Source organism: Crocodylus porosus, unplaced genomic scaffold (genome assembly GCF_001723895.1).
Source record: "Crocodylus porosus isolate Cpor-Errol unplaced genomic scaffold, CroPor_comp1, whole genome shotgun sequence".
Classification (NCBI taxonomy): domain Eukaryota; kingdom Metazoa; phylum Chordata; order Crocodylia; family Crocodylidae; genus Crocodylus; species Crocodylus porosus.
The window spans coordinates 70,363,562-70,380,540 of NW_017728949.1; the positions used below are offsets into that span (position 1 = coordinate 70,363,562).

A 16,979-nucleotide genomic window follows, 5' to 3' on the forward strand; every position below is an offset into this window, starting at 1 on the left:
AAGTTCTAAACATTTGATCTGCTGTTGCATGTAAAGTGCCTATGCCATCTGAACTTCTCCATCATTGTATATCTCTTTTTCACCAGTTCCTCTGATGCTTTAGATTAGCTCAGAGCTCTTTTGCTCAAAGATCTTGGAGTATATCTTTAGGTCCTTCTTAACTTGCTTGATCTGATCCTGGCTGAGCAGGATAGGAGGTCAGGGTCTCCAAAGCAGCTGGCAAAAGTGATCTTTATTGTTCTTCTGGAGGTTCATAGACATTGTCACATTGTCCACCCGGTGACTCCACCAAGACATAGAAGTAACAATGTATTGACCTGTCGGATCCCATTAGATACCTGAGGCTGTCTAGTGTTCAGCTTTATTCATCATGGTGCAATTATATGTATTAACCACAATGCAAAGGCACCATTCATGTTTCTGAGGTCAGCCAACACTACAAATTGCCTGTGGGGATTCCAGAATATCGTTTTTGCCTGCTACATATCAAACATCTTGATGAGCTCTGTCTTCCCATTTACCTTGACATTGTAAAAGGAGGCAAAATTTTGTGGAGTCTTTCCATGCAACACAGCAAACTTGCTCCCATTTGGTTCCCAGGCAAAGGCTATGATAGGTTCTTTCATTTCTGTCACATCCACTGGGACCTGTTTCTCTCTCATTTGGAAGATCTCAGAATTAGTCATTACACCCTGTGTACCTTTGGGAGTCTTGTCTACCTACACACACAGGTAACTTCCATTCTTCTGCCAGTGCCAATTGTCTACCACACTGAACAGGCTCCCTGCACAATTTTCACCCCTGGAGGGGAGCTGCATCACTGTCACTCTTGTTGGGATGTCCTTGTCTTCAGGCACCCCAAATGCAATTATGCTTCCACCTGGAGACCATGACAAATCTTTTATCCCAGTGATTTTTAAACCTTCCTTGTCCAGTAGGCCAATAGAAGGTGTTGCAGAGATAATGAGGGAACAGTCAGGGAACAAAACCTATCATGGGATGAAAGTTATTAATTATATAGCTAAAATAACCGATACTTGTTACAAACAGTTTATGAACAACCCTTGGGTCCATATTAACGTCCCTTTCCTGAGCAATTATGAATGATACATTTGCTAAAACTCTCCACAGCATTTGCAAACAGGAAAGAAGGAACAAATCCTTTAGTCAGCCCCTATCCACTGGTAGTCAGTGATTGGTAAGCTGCCAGAAGGTAGTGGGATTGTTGTCTGTTCTTTAGTGTGTATCTTTGTCCTTGTGACAGACAACGAATATCCTTCGTGTAATATTCAGTGGTGTAAAACAGACTGTTAAGTGCTAGTTATGGGTTTTGAATGGAATTGGGATTTTATTTGGATAAGATAGGACAACATTTTTTTGATAGTCACAAAAAATTAGGTTATATTCTTGCACACCCAGGCAGGCAGCAAAACCCTGTAAACTTCTTGAAAGTGGAAGGAAACAATATTGTATGAGTTGGTAGCAGTTGGGACAACTCAGGGAGAGACTTCCCTAAAGCTGCAGTTATTATCAACCGTTTTTCTGCTGATCTGTTTTGAGAAATGGTAGTATATTTTAAGCTGGGAACAGCATTTTTCTAATGTACCCTGACCTCAAAACAAGATGGCACACAGAAGGGTTTTTTTTTGTTTGTTTGTTTGTTTTCCCTCCAGCTTGTTCCTGCCAGAGCAAACTATTCAATTTTGTACTTTGCAGCCAGGCAGGAACGGTGCATCACAATTCTCTCAGCTGAAGGAAAGGAATACTGTGGTATGGGGACTGAGAGAGCTTTTGTTGCTGGAAGGAATTTTTCACTGGCTTTTTACTCTGTGTGTGAAAAATAAAGTGCTCTGGAAATGTACAGATTCCTTGCTGCCAAAAGAGGTTGTTTTCACAGCTCCTCTTTTGCCAATTTCAAGCTGGTTAAGGGAAAAAATAAGTTTTCACCTACCCTTGTTAAACTTGCTTTCATGACAGCCCCTGGAAAGTACAGCTGAATCAGTAAAAATGCCAAAATAACACATTTCCCTTTAGAACAGAAGAATCAAATATGAAAAGCTGTGCTGAGGTGAAGAGGGAGTTGTCAATGATAGGAACAAAGGCAATGCAAAAACCATTATTAACCAACTGTATTAATTGTGCTAGAAGGATGATCTGACATTTTAAGAATCTCTATCAGCTGCTTTGGATTTAGCTTTAATTTTTTCTTCCAACAGTTTTAATCCACAATAATTAAGTCCTTTCAAAACATAGACTGTGTAACTCAATCTAAATGCACTTATATCTATATATAACAATAGACAGAGAAAGGATTCTAGAAAAACATTTTTGCCCGTAATACTGGCTTGACATAGTGGTATTTTCATTAATGTATTGGTACATGGCGATGCTCTGTCTTTTGCACCTAGATGACTGATATACGTGCTGTGGTATAAAAATTGAAGATTAAATCATTAATCCAAGATAAATGTTTTATTTAACATGCATGGGGGAAAAGATTTTTAGGCAAAGCCACATCTCTGAAGCAGAGTATTTAAAAAGTGAATGGAAATACTATAACTTACTTTTTTGACATCTTCTTCCCATATAACCTTTAGCACAGGAACACACATTGTTTCGTATACAGTGTCCACCGTTCTTACACGGAGGGTTGCAAAGAGCTAACGGAGCGGAAGAAAAATACAATGGGTCAGTTTAGAATTACAATCTCTCTCTTCTTTAAAAAAGTGGATTGAAATCTAGTATTGTAAATCTGACAGTGTCCTTTAAAATGTAGGGTAATTCACTGAGACTAGCATCCTTTGTTCTGGCACCCTGATGAAAGGGAGGTATTTATTTGTTAATAAGAAGGAATGAGGTGAAGACCCTTCCTGTAACATGATGCTACATACCTCTCATTCCACACTGGACTACAGTAGAACCAAGAGCAATTCCAATACACTCCAGACTGAATTCATTGGAATAATTCAGGGGCTAATTGAGATTTCAGAAGCTGAACCATAGGCTGTGTACACCCATTCAAATGGCTTGGAGAAATTCTCCTGGATTTGTTTTCCTAGTAGAAAAACTGACCCAGATAATCTTGAATAGGCATTCGAATGCTGATCCTCTGAAGAGCAGAGAGTTTGCAGTGCTAATCTATGCAAGGGAAAGGGTGTAGGGGGACCCTATACACACATCTCAGCATGCTCTGAAGGCTCTCTCAGTCTGCCTGGAGACAGATGGCATCAGTGCACAGGGCAGCCCTAACTGGCTGACCCATGCTATTCAGGGTCAGCTGGTGTCTCCTTGTAGCATAGTGTGGGGACTGTAAAGGGGGTATGTTCTGCTCCTTACTTGACGGAGCAGACACACAGTCCCAGGGAACTGGTGGGGAAGAAAGCACCTTGAGATACTGGAGTAGTGTGCTGTGGGTTCTTTCAGAAGGAAGCATGTACAGACATTTGCTTTTCAAAGAGAAACTCTCCCAGGAGTAATTTAAATCTAGTTGTCTTTTGATTCTTTTTCTCCCAGAACGGGCATTTTTTTTGTGAGAGAAAAATGCTGAACACTAATACACTCCTGGTTTCTATTGAGAGAGCAGCAATTCTCTCAGGAGAAACTAAATGTCTAATACATGGCATAGATTTTTTTCTACAAATTAAAATACTTACAAGTGAGAGCATACCTCTTACACTCTTACTAAGCACCCTGGTGTTACACATCCTCTGGGGTAGAGGGGTGGGGCGCTTTAATTAGAGTGGCTCTCAGAGCCTCATGTGTATTCAGTGTCTCATACTTCAAAATGAATTCATTCAATGAATTTAGTTAAAGCACCCCCACTGCCATTTTGAAAAGTGGGGATGCTGAATACATGTAACACAGAGGCTGCTGGGGTGTGCTAATTAGCATATTCCAGCAGGCTGACAGCAGACTTGATAAATCAAGTTTGCTTTGATGCATATTAATTAGCACACATCAGAGCAGATGTTCGTCCTGTGTATAGGTGCCCTAGAACAATAGCATGAGGGTTTGAGAGCAAGTTTCAATCATCTGTTCTGCCTGGACCAGAGCAGTTTCTCATTCCTGATTGTTCCAAATCAGGCCTGAACCTGAATCACCCTTGCTGGATACCAATACACTGCTCACCATGTAACCTGTCAGTCTTGTGTTCCTCTGTTTCCCTCTTCTCCTTCTCTCCTCCCAAAAAACATAATCCTCCTGACTAGCTCTAGCTACAGCTCTATTTTACAGCATACATCTTGTTTTATTCCCTTTGGCAGGAGGACATTCTTAAAGAGATGATTTTTTTTTTACTCTTCAAAGTACTTTGAGAAGTTTGAAATAAGCTGGATATGGAAATGTGCATTTTGTGTAGCTTTGCAAAATTAATGGAAGCACACTATTGGGGCATAGATCTTCGATGCTTACAGGTATTTGTCAAAGCAGAGTGGTAAGAGAGACATTTTAAATATTGATCTGCTAATTGTGGAGCTGGCAGTCTCCACAGTTTGCAGATGTTGAGCTTCTCTGCTGTCGGTGGAAAATGGCAGACTCTTTAGTAAGTTAATGAAATGCAAACAGGTGCTTTTCATGTGTAAAAAAAGGGTCTGTTTCTTGAAATTCCACAACTTAAAAAAATTTCTGGTTTTAGTTTATGACTAGAACTGGTCATATTTTTGCTATAATGGGCAATTTTTTGGCAGCTGAAAGTTTGTAGCATTGAAGTGATTCATTTCTGTATTAGCATAAAATTTTGACTTTTTGAGATAGATTCAAAGGGGACATAGGTGCCTTTCACAAAATCATGGAGGAGATAACAAATTCACTGGAGCCTGGTTCGAAACCTGTAAATTTTGTTGCCAATGTAAATGGGCTAATATCCCAACTTTTAGGCCATTATCTTGCTGTGCATACTCTCTCTCTGTCATTTAGTATTTAATTAGTTATTCACAGTGGAATAGCTTCAACAGGATATACTGAATGAAAGCTACCATCAGAATACCTTTGGATGTCTTTACACATGCTCTGCAGTGGGCATTAGAAGGGGCATTTTAAATAGATCAGGAGCTGCTCTAATTAAAACACCCACAGTGTCTCATGGATTCAGTATCCTGTACTTCAAAACGGCAGTGGGGATGCTTTAACTAAAGCTACTTCAACAATCTTTATTCAAAGTACCCCCCACTGCCATTTTCAAATGTGAGGATGCTGAATACATGTGACACTGAGGTTGCTGGAGCACTCTAATTGATAGAACTCTATTAATGAGTCTGCTCCAACTCATTCTAACTGGCACATGTTGCCCCAACAAATATGTGATGTGTCACTATATTTTTTGTTGATAAACAGAGATCCTGGTTTTCTGTGATAAAAATCCACAAATTCTCTCGTAAAAAATTGCAAATTGGCTGATAAAAAACCCCAAGCCCCAAAAGCCGCAATTAAAATGAAATGCCCCTCACCCCCCCTGCCCTACAGCCCCCTGGACTTGCTTATGCTTCCCACTCCCCCCCCACAGCCTCCCCAGCCCTGCTGGTGCCTCTTGCTACCCCCCCAGCCCTCTGCCCACCCCCCAGCCCTGCCAGAGGGGGCTCCCAGCTGCCAGCACTATGGGGCCAGGGACCCAGGGCCACAGGGACCCCTTGCCACCCTAGTGGCTGCTGCAGCCAAGCAGAGCATGGAGTCCAGCTCCCCCCCCACCTCCGTGCCTGCCTATTGTGGGCTCAGGCTCCCTCCTTGCTGCCCTTCCCCCAAACCCCCAAGGCCCAGCAGGTGTGACCTGGTGGTGCAGGGAACAGCAGGGCCACATGGGCTGTGAGCTCCATGCTGTCCTGGTGATGTGTCCCCTGTGCATGCAGCAGCAGTGGGGGTGGCAGCATGGCATTTTGCTCCTCACTGATACTGCGCAGGCAGGGGACATGTTGCCAAGGCAGTATGAAACTTGCAGTGGCAATGAGATCCCTGCATGGCCCTGCTGTCCCCTGCAGCACCAGGGTGCACCAGGTTGTGGAGGCCCTGGGAAAGGTCAGCAGAGCAGGAGGCCGAGCCTGCAGCGGGCAGTGCACCCCCCACCCCACACACAGGCCCCTTTGGGAGAGTGTGCAGTGGTGGAGAATCAGCCCCCCCACCCCTTAGACAGGCTGCCTGCAGCCCTGTCCTGCTCCCCACAGGCCCTGCAGCCACGCATTGTGGCCCCAGGTCCCAGGACCCATGCCCAGGCAGTGCCTGGCTGGACAGCAGCCCCAGCCCTGCCCAACTCCCTCCCTCCCCCACTGGGGGGCCTCAATCTCCCCCCACCCCACTTACCTGCAGGAGTTGCTCTCCAGGCTGCCTGGCAGCCGTGTGCATATACCACCCTCTTCCTGCACCCTCCCAATCCCTTGCAGGCTGGAACTCTGCCAGCCTGCAGAGAGCTCCTTGCAAAAGTAGAAAATCTGTGGGTTTCTCCAGGAAAATGAGAAATCCATGTTTTTTTCTGGTAAAGGGGGAAATATGTGGTTTCCTCCATTTTTCCATGGGAAATGGAAACCCGGATCCCTGTTGATATCATCATTTTGATGATGCATTTTGACCATCTGTAATATAAGTAGTACATACCCGAGAGTAAGATCAGAACTTGAACATGTTTTTCAGAGAAGAGCTATATTTTACATTTAAATTTATCAGTAGGAAATTATTTATAACTTCATTTTTATCTTTTCTGTAACTGCTCTTCCTGTATTCAAAGACTGTTATCAATGTTTTCTTCTCCAAGCTAAATAATCCTAGCTCTTTTAGTTTTTCCTCATAAACCATTTTTTTCAGGTCTCATTGTTTTTGTCACTCTCTGCTAGACTCCTTCCAATCTTTCCACATCTTTCTTGAAGTGTGAGACCCCAAACTAGAAACAGTACTTCAGTTGAGGCTTCACCAGTGCTAAATAGAGTAGAAGAAGAATCACCTTCCCTTAATTTTCCAAACCCGTTGGCTCTTTTTGCAACAAGGGCATTGTTGACAATTATTCATCTCATCAGTGGCGATGTGTAGGGGATGCACAGGGTGCACTTGCACCCCCTGAGAGTGCTGGTGCACCCCTGACAGGCAATACTTCCTGCTTAGGCGATGGGCGGGGGGGCAGGCAGGACCACTGGTGCCCCCCCTGTGAGCACCATCTGGGGAGTGGGAGAGCCGGATGAAGCACCGCGGCCACTTCGGGAGCACTGCAGCCATTTCCTGTGCAGTTGGCTATGGGGGCACCTGCTCCTCCCTGGTCACTGACTGGTCACTGAGGGGACACGTGCTCCCTCCTAAGATAGCACCAGTCACCCATGCATCCTATGGTCCATTTTAAACCTCAGGTCCTTTTCTGCAGTTTCATAATTGGTAGGGTCAAAAGGGACCTGAGCAGATCATCGAGTCCGTCCCCCTACCATGGGCAGGAAAGAATGCTGGGGTCAAATGACCCCGGCTAGGTGATTATCTAGCCTCCTTTTGAAGACCCCCAGGGTAGGAGCGAGCACCGCTTCCCTTGGAAGTTGGTTCCAGATCCTAGCCGCCCTGACAGTGAAGTAGTGTCTCCTGATATCTAGCCTGAATCAACTCTGTCAGTACTGCAGTCAGTTACTGCAGTCTAGCTAATTATTCCGCAGTCTGAATTTGTGCATGCAATTATTCTGTCTCAACTGCAGGACCTTGCACTTGTCCTTCTTAAATTTCATCTGATGGATTAGGGACAGTTTCTCCAGCCTATCCAGGTCATTCAGGATTCTTCCTCTACTCTTTTGTGTATCTGCTACTCTACCTAGCTTGGTGTCATCCATAAACTTGCTAAGCATGGAAATACAAGCCACCAAAGAGAAGAGATATTTTACAATTTCAGGCTTAATCCTTTACCCTACACGTTAAAGTCTGGATTCCTTAGCAGTACATAGAGAATGTATAGAACTTGCTTACCCGTTTGGCACTGGGGACCATAGAAACCAGAAGGACAAACACACAAATTTGGACGTACACAGCTGCCTCCATTTAGACAAACAGGAATACACATTGCTGTAAACAAGCAGAGAAAAATAAATTAATTAAATCAATTAGATGATGGTTCTTTCTTCATATCTTCATATATAGAAGAGTGATCCATTTTACTGAATTAGAGCAGTGTTTTTCAACCTTTTTAGATTCAAGGCACCCCTTGAAAAATGCCAGCTCTTAGTTTTCATTTGTTTTTTGACTACAGAAAAATTATAGAGCAATTCTGCAATTGTTGCAAAGAATTTAGAAAGACTACAATAAGGCAGAATGTTTTTGATACTATGGGCATTTATAGATCTGCTGAGGAAGTGGTGGGAGGTGGGGGGCAAGGTGTGCTTTAATTACAGTGGCTCTGAGAGCCGTTCTTATTAAAGCGCTCGGAGCCTCACATGCATCAGCGTCCCTGTGCTGAAAAATGGCAGTGGGGGCACTTTAATTAAAGCTCATTGAACAAGCTTTATTTAAAGCACCCCCACCACTGTTTTTCAGTTCAGGGATGCTGGTGCGCATGACACTGGAGTCTGCTGGAGTGCAGTAATTACCACACTCCAGCAGACTTGATTAATCCTTTCATCCAAATGATGATTTTACAGATGATGTAATAATCACCTGTAAAATTGAATTGTATTTTGTACATTATTAAAGCCCTCATTCAATTCATGGGAAAGCTAATACCAGAAGGCCTAAACTTCCAAATGTACCTACCCTACTCTTCTGCTGGTAATATCTCTAGGTAGCCAAGTCTCTGCTACTGCACAAGATTACAACCAGCAAACTCCTGACAATGCTGACATGTTTGGTATTTGTCTAACTCTGATGGGATTCACAAAGTAGATATCCTTCCACCTGGCTCACTTGGATACCCTCTTTTACACTTAGAAGCCACTTCTTCTGGTGGGAAGATACAGGAATAGCAGCAGTACATCTACAGCTGAAGGAGAATTCATTGATGTTCTGCTTCTTAGGACACAGAAAGAAGTGACAATATCTGCCCAATCTGGCCAAAAAAGGGAGTCTATCGCTGTGACCAAACACAAGTGCACAGCTGCAGACCACTTAAAAATGGTTGATAGGGTGAAAATCTGAACCTTCATTGCATGAGGGTTCAGATGAAGACATTTCAAAACATAGCATCTTTTGTACCTTGTGTCTATGCTGGCAACCAGGCTCAAGCTGTTTTTAGAATGGGAGGGACGAAAGGGAGCACAGGGAATTCAGTTTGGGACTTTTTCAGCCTGAGCTGGAGTGTGGGGTGGGTGAATTGGAGCCCTCCTAGGAGGTGGCGGGGTCTCCAATTCACCCACCCCAACCTCTGGTGCTGGGGAAGGACCCCCTAGAATGAGCTTCCTCTGCTCCCTCCCCCCCATTTAGAAACAGTGACAGGTTGAGAGAGAGGCGGGGCCATTGCTAGGGGAAACCAGCTGCAAGCTCCCAGTCAGCAGCTAGATTCCCTCCCCCCTGGAACCAATAGTGAACTTCTGTTTGGTCATTCTCAGTTACAGCTGGGAAGCTACACTTCTGTCTGCATCCTCAGCTGACAACGAATGCAACAAGAGTGCCAATCTGTGACAGTGGTGGTTTTGCTATGTAGAAAGTGTTGCTGATCACTATTTCATGAACCTGGGGGAAGAGCACTGAAAAAGAGCAACATTGTTTTTGCATTGACATATTTTAAAAAAATTGAAAGCAAACAACAAATCAAACTAAAACCAGATTCTATACATACAAAATTGTTCTCATTAAAAGAAACAACAACAAAAAACCCCTTTCTTATTTCCTAGAAGAAAATAGCAGTTTTATGTAGAGAATACATAATTTTGTCTAGTTTTAACTGTACTGTATAATTGATTTGGCCTAATATGAACATATTAAATTGAAATAATGGTAAAATTCAATTTTCCTTTTTTAAGGCACACAATTGAACTATTTTCTTTCCCTGGGGTTTAGAAAATTCTCAGAGCTTCTTTTTCTTTTCATTTTGTGCAGCTGCAGGATAAATACTAGACTCAGAAATGCTTAAAACCCAGTAGGAATTGTCTGTTTCTGAGATTTCCAGGTCTGTTATATGAACCTGAGGATTGGATCTGTTGTCCTCTAAACCCAAATTTTGAACCTTTTGAGAGTCATCCATTATTAGTTCCCAGTTCTTTTTTCCATTTTAATTTTTTTGAGCAATTCCAGGACAAACATCAGGATGTATAAATCTTGTGGATTTCAGACAGGGAAATTAATGTAGGAAAGATGGATGCTTTCCAAATGTTTACCTGTTTCACAAGAGGGGCTGCTCCATCCATTTTTGCACTTGCACTCATCTGGTGACACACACTTTCCACCATTGTGACAGTGCCTGTTACACACCACTACAAAATAAACAATACATTGCAATTAAAAAATAAATAAAACCTTAATCTGCAAAAGGTTTGGGCCAGATTCTCCTATCAATATCATGACATAACCTGTAGCAACTAGTAAAATAACAGCATTACTCTGGATTTTAATAGGTAAAACAGAGAACTGAATGTCTATTCCCTGAGGGTGGTGGGGCAGGTGGGGGTTGTGTCTTTTTTTTTTTAAGTTCACCATTCACATTTTTGACAAAGCCTTGCATCTAAAATTCTTAGCTTAAGTATTCAAGCTACTTCTGTGCAGAACTAAAATTATTTTCCTGTCAAGGACAACCTGATATTTAAATCAGAAGGACTGCAGTAATGAAACTATAATATATGTTTTGCCATTCAACTAATATGGAGGGGTTTGAAGGCTGATTTTTTTTCAGATGTTCTATTTACTGAACCAGTTTTGTAGCTTGTAGTGCACAGTAACATGAATCTTAATAGCTATGGTTGCCTTTTTGTATTTTCAGAATTAGTATTACGGCATTCACTTGCACAACCTTGAATTTCACAAACATTATCGTAAATATTTTTTCTTTACCAGAGGTGCTTTTATGTAGCAAATGTTCATATGGATGTGAATATTTTTACATAATACAAATGTGCTTGTGGAAAATATATCCTGAGAGATGTTTCAGCCACTGTAATGCTCTAAATATATTAGACTTTGATTTCCCTACTGTATTCAATTGGAATTTTGCGGCAAAATGCAGACAAACAAAAGCACTTCTTGTGTCATATCATTTTCTCCAAATTTAGGCATGAAAAGGGCAAAAACACTAAATAAATGTGTACCTACTTATTTCACATCTTGGACCAACAAATCCATAACCACAAGAACAGGTGTTTTTAGCCACGCACGTTCCTCCATGATCACAAGGTGGATCACACAACACTACACAAAGGCACAAATAAGCAGAGGCATGAGAAAAGGAACACAACTTCAATATCGTATAGTTGATTAAACACAGTTCTATGCAGTTATGAGCCCAGAACTTGCTACTATTTCTCATATCCCTTTTATTGTTACTTTTAATTAATCCTCCCTGTTGTAGATGCCAAGAATAATGCTACATGGAAAAAAATAGCTAACACATTAATAATGTAGGAATAACCGAGCAAAAGCGATAAAATATTAGGATGGGAGTGACTGTGGCATATTAATGCCCATGTTAAGGTTCTGAGCGTGTACATTTTGAAGTAGCTGTTTCTCAGTAGCCTGAGCAGACTCAAAATGAAATGAATGCTTGTGCAAGTAATAAGAGAAGATAATTTGCCTTTTTTTCCCTCGGCAAACTTGACTGGTGAATTCTCAGAATATATTGCGCAGTGTCAGAAGAAGTTATACTAAACCAAAGATGGAACAGTTACTTCCTCTGATTCGTGTGGCTTTTCAGGGAAATTTTGTGGCAAAATGACATCATTTTAAGTAGCGGTAAGAATTTTTATTCAGCAGCCGAGGGTCTGCAGAGAAAGCAACAAAGCGATAGGTGACAATTTCCCTAAATAATTAGGTGTTGCAGTGTACAGTTTAATGTCTTTGAGAGAAGAAAGAAAACAAGCAAGCGTATTGCATAGACCTAGAGAGAAACTTGGGAAGTACTGAAACCTCAGAAATATATCATTTGCTTGAGCCTCCAGGTATCTCTTTGAAAGTAAGGTCTTTCTAGCCAGTTGTATCTGGCAAACTTTGAAGGTTCAACTTGTGAACAGAGGCAGCTGTGATTCTTGTGTGCATTCTATAAAACTATAAAATCTCTTCATTTTAAACCCCACCTCTAACAAAGTTCCCAACAGGATGAGGGAAATTAGTTTATTTTTTAAGGAGTATGTTGTTTTGTTGGTGTGGTGTTTTCTTGTGACAGCTAGAGATGGTTAAAGAAACAATATTGCAGTCACAGCTTGCAACCTAAGGGCATTATACACATACATCTGGCTGCTCTGATGTGCCAGAGATCTGATACGTTAGAGCAGACTCAATTAATCAAGTCTGCTCCGCATGCGAACTGACGCACCTGGTGCTGCGCCACATGCAGTTGTATGAATGGCAAAATGTGCGTCAGCACTGAGAAAATGGCAGCGGTGCGCTTTTGAACTAAAACACCATCAATGTGTTTTAGTTCAAAAGCGCAGTGGTGCAAACATTATGTACAAATTCTTTCTATTTTTACACCTCTCAGTATCTAGTACTTCTAACAATTCAACCTTCAAAAAACAGTTATTGGACTGCTGCTGAGATTTTATATAAGTTCACTATAACTTAGATGCATAAAACTTTCACAAACTTTTATCTTCTTATTTACGTAGAGTAGTTATTAGAGAAACTGTAGGTGGTTCAAAATACTTTTAGGTTTTCATGCTATAGCTATAGTAAACCTGCTATAATGAATACTCAGGAAAATGAATGGTGGAAGAGAGAAAATGAAATTTAATATTGCTTCCATGTTTTATATTTATACAGTAACTATTGCAACCAATATCTTGCAAGGGCCTTCTCTAAAGCTCACTCAGTTACTTAATGCTTGCTCACAAAATGCAAAGCAAAAGAGGAAATTATATGTTTAAATCCCACCTAATATAAATTATCTGGCATGTTACTCAGTCACAGCAGTCTTGTTACTTTGGAAATAGGTACACTGACAGGGTTTTTTCCATTTCACCCTTTTAAAAGACTATCATGTGGGACTAATATTTGCAAGCAAGTTTGGCCTTATTAACCAGAAATGACCAGTGAGATTTTCTGTGTATACAGTTATAAAAGAGGCTGAAATGCCTCATGATTTTTAAAGGATATGCCAAGGTGCTTTATTTCCTTAATTAAGATGGTTGCATAAAACTCATGAGACCAAGTGCTGTGGCATGCAGTTTAAATTAAGAGTATGTGCAGATATTCCTAGATGTGATATAAAATCACTCATCTTACTTTAAGTTGCATGATTGTAGATAGACCCCCACTTGTGCAGTTATCTGCTTGTGCCTGGAGCCACGCCAGGAACCCAATCTAAGTTAGCAGGGGTGGGAGAAAGGGGTTGGTGGGTCCTGGGGTGGGGGATTGGTGGAATTGAGCAGGAGCTGACCCGGGGTACTGACCATCCAGAGCTGGTGACGTCGGGGAGCCAAAAATAGCCTAATGAGGGTGGTGGGTATAGGAGAAGCACAGTCCCAGAACTGGGGTAAGTGGCTGTGCTTTCCCAGCCCCAGGGTTTTGCTCCAAACAGGTACAAACATTCATGAGTTTGGGCTAAGCCTTACCCAATCAAAATTAGTACACCTCCTAGTGAACAAAATTAGATCAGGCTAGCCATTTTTTGCCCCATCTAATCTCCCCAAATGTCTGTTCAGATCAGCACTTAGATTGAGCTAACCCTAATTAGGTCAATCTAAGTGTAACATCTGCGTGGCATTTGGTCGCATTCTTCCATCTTTCACTCGGTATTTTGTCAGCAATACACGAAGGAAACATGTCTGCTTCAGCAGGTTTCTGTTCTCCTGTCCTCTCCACATATTAAGATGTATCTGAATTGTTAGAAAAATAACATGTTTCTGATGGCAAAACATTTTACACATATTGTGACATTTTAATATTAAAATGTGTGAAAGCAATTTGGTTGCTGGTGAAAAGCAGAGGTTGAGAACTGAACATTGTAGCTTTAGAGAGAGAGAGAGAGAAACAGAAGGAGCGAGGGAAAGACCTATTGTGGAAAATAACATTTTACTTAGTAAACTGTTCCCGCTGTAAGAAAAAATATACTGTGTATGTCAGTTTTTTTCCTCAAACTTATTTCTTTTATCTTATGGAACATTTTCTTCCCAAAAACATTTTATAAATTGCACAAAAGGATTGTAGTGTTTTTGTTCTCAAACTTTTTGAGAACAAAAAGTCATGGGATAAAATTATATAAGGAGAGAACTAGTGTTACAAATGGTCAATCTTGCTGTCAAATGTATCTATGTATTTATCACTTAAAATCTGTAGATGACAAGTTGAGATGTATGCGCTGTTTTCTATGAACACTTAGGTTTATTTGTTTAAAACCACTTGGCACTACCTTGTCCCATAAAAAAGTGTTTCTCTAGTGTTTAATTTTTATTTTAAAATGAGTTCATGACATTTTTATAGATCCCCTTTCCATAGCCTGGGGACACTGAGAATACCAGTTGCAGCATACTTTTCTCTATTTGGACACTCAAGTCTGCAATTTGCTAAAACGATTTGGACTTGTTACTTAAAATATAAGTGATACAGCATATGCATTTTACCACTTGAAGGTGTGGATAATTTCCTATAAATTAAGGCTCCATATTTGATAACACTTATCTACAGTTCTTTTTTAGCATTGGAGAGAATAAAGCACATCAGAAGCGACTTCATTGGAAAGTGTTTCTTACTATTATAAATTATTTTTCTTCTGGCACAGCTGAATAGAGAAAACTTTCTTTAGGTAAAAAGCATGTTCAAAAATGTACTGGAGAGATTGAATAAGATCACTGAGGCTCCGGCCAGCATCCAGCACTATGATCTTTTATTTGAACAAACGTGGACTGAAGCCTTTGAGTTTAAGTGACATAGCTGTGAGATATAAGGTGAAGGTATGCATGATATGCAAGTTTAGACCTAAAACAGAGCAAGCAATGCAAGGCCTGGCACTGTGGCCTAGCAATGAGGACTCCTAAGCCCTTAGTTCTGATCTGTGCTGACACAGCTCTTTAATAATTTTATATTAGACAGTCATTGCTTAAAAAAACAGAAATAACTCTGTAAGTGAAGCTAGAACCACCACCATCATCCTTTCCTCCCAAATACCATAACTACCGTGCTACATAGTTATGCTTTCCCTTGTTCGCTCTCCTTCTGGCCTACGTCCTCATTGCCTAATAAGCCACCCTCTACAAAGCGGGGTGACCGGCTCCCTTCCACTTGCATAGCTCATAGGCTAGTGATTGGGGCACTTTTTTAGGAGTTTGGTTTGAATCCCCTCCCCTGATGAGGAGGGTCCAGAATCCAGGTCTCACGCTTTTTGGGCAAATGATTTCGAACTTGACTGTTGGGGAAAAGGTATGGAGCAGACCCACTGGCTGTTTTTTATACTGAGTTGAATGCATGTCCTCAGCATCAAACAGTCAGTAGGCATAGTCTGAACTTACCTAAGGAATTGGGAACTGAGGTGGAATACAGGTGCCTCATAGCACTAGTTTGGATTGCAAGAGCTTATGTATGAATGCAGTATTTAGGCGGATGATATAAAGTACCTCTGAGTAGATGCCGTAGCCCACTTCTAGGTGTCTAGGGGTCTTTTTAGGCCAAATTGGAGGAGTCCAGATGGAAGTGCCTGAGCATTTTTTTTGCAGCCACCCAACAGGGTCAATGCAGATTGCTCTTTGTGACTGAAGACTTAGCTGAAATGTACTCACCTTCTAGGCAGCTGAAAAGTCAATTAAGACCTCTCCATTCAACTCTATCTGGTGTACATTGTTAAACTTGAAAGGTTAGTTTAAAAGGTAAAAGCCTGGGCAAAAAGCTAGCAATAAACCTATACATTGCCAAAAAGTATAGTGTGTGGGCTTATGCCAGCCTTTCACACAGGACTGTATTTCATAAATGTTTCAGGACAACCGAAGAAGCTATTTTACCTGGATGGTATTGCAGGCCAGATCACAGTAAACAGGAAAGTAATGAAATGAATGAGAGTTACTTTTCGGCCAGGACTGTGTTGAAATATATCACGAATACAAATGTAGGCATTTCAATAATGGTTCCAGTTAGGCTGCACTTCTCAATTTTGTGTTGTAAAAATGTCATTCCAGACTAATGGCTAAGGAAATATTTGCATGAATTGTTGCCCTGTTTTATCCCGTTATGAATATTTGCCATTAGCGTTCCATTACCATTGACTTCCCATTCCTGTGAAAATTATTATTTTTACTACATTTTAATAACAAAAATTCAAGGTAATGAATTCCGTAAACGGAAAGCCAGTCGCAGTTGTGACTTAATTGTGACTGCACCAGCTTGGCTGCAGCTTTCCCTCGCAGGGAAGCCAATAAAGAGCTTCAGAATTCTTGAGACGTCATGTTATCAAGATACTACCTGTTTTGGAAACAGACTTTAAGGTTTTATTCTCTATAGGAATGCTAAGATTTTTCTGACAATTTCATAAGGAATTAAAAGAAGAAAATTCCCTTTCACCAAACCTAGTACTGTGTAGTTTCAGGATGTGGCTTGTACTCCCTAGAGATAAGCCTCTGCTTGTCTTTACCCTGTCAAACATACTTGGGGAGAGAGAAATTAAAACGCAGCCGATCAGGAGTTTGTCTTGAATCCTGTCTTATTCCTGATTTTTAACGAAAAATACCTAGAACAGAACGTTCTGTTAACGACAGCCCCATTATGGGGTACTTCCACCGCAGCCCGTCCGAAAGGGTCCTATGCAACACAACGGCCGCTCTCAGTCACTTACTGCTAGCCCCACAACCTCTTAGCCCTGGGAAATCAACTGCATTTCCTTCAATATAGTATTTAAAATGCATTTAAAGATGCATCCACTTAACTAGAGTGAAACATAGAAGCAAAAACATAAATAAAAAATATTAAGATGC

At 41.2% G+C, this 16,979-nt stretch overlaps 1 protein-coding gene across 1 annotated transcript in view; it reads right to left on the reverse strand.

The window, feature by feature from the left end:
* The window catches only part of LOC109323076 (von Willebrand factor D and EGF domain-containing protein-like), a 333,209-nt gene that overhangs the window by 44,410 nt on the left and 271,820 nt on the right, over window positions 1-16,979 (reverse strand). The window contains exons 23-26 of the mRNA XM_019554480.1: window positions 11,182-11,277; window positions 10,254-10,349; window positions 7,915-8,010; window positions 2,565-2,660 (exon numbers count right to left, since the gene is read on the reverse strand). Of these exons, the coding sequence (XP_019410025.1) occupies window positions 2,565-2,660; window positions 7,915-8,010; window positions 10,254-10,349; window positions 11,182-11,277 (384 nt within the window). The remainder of the gene's footprint in view (window positions 1-2,564; window positions 2,661-7,914; window positions 8,011-10,253; window positions 10,350-11,181; window positions 11,278-16,979) is intronic.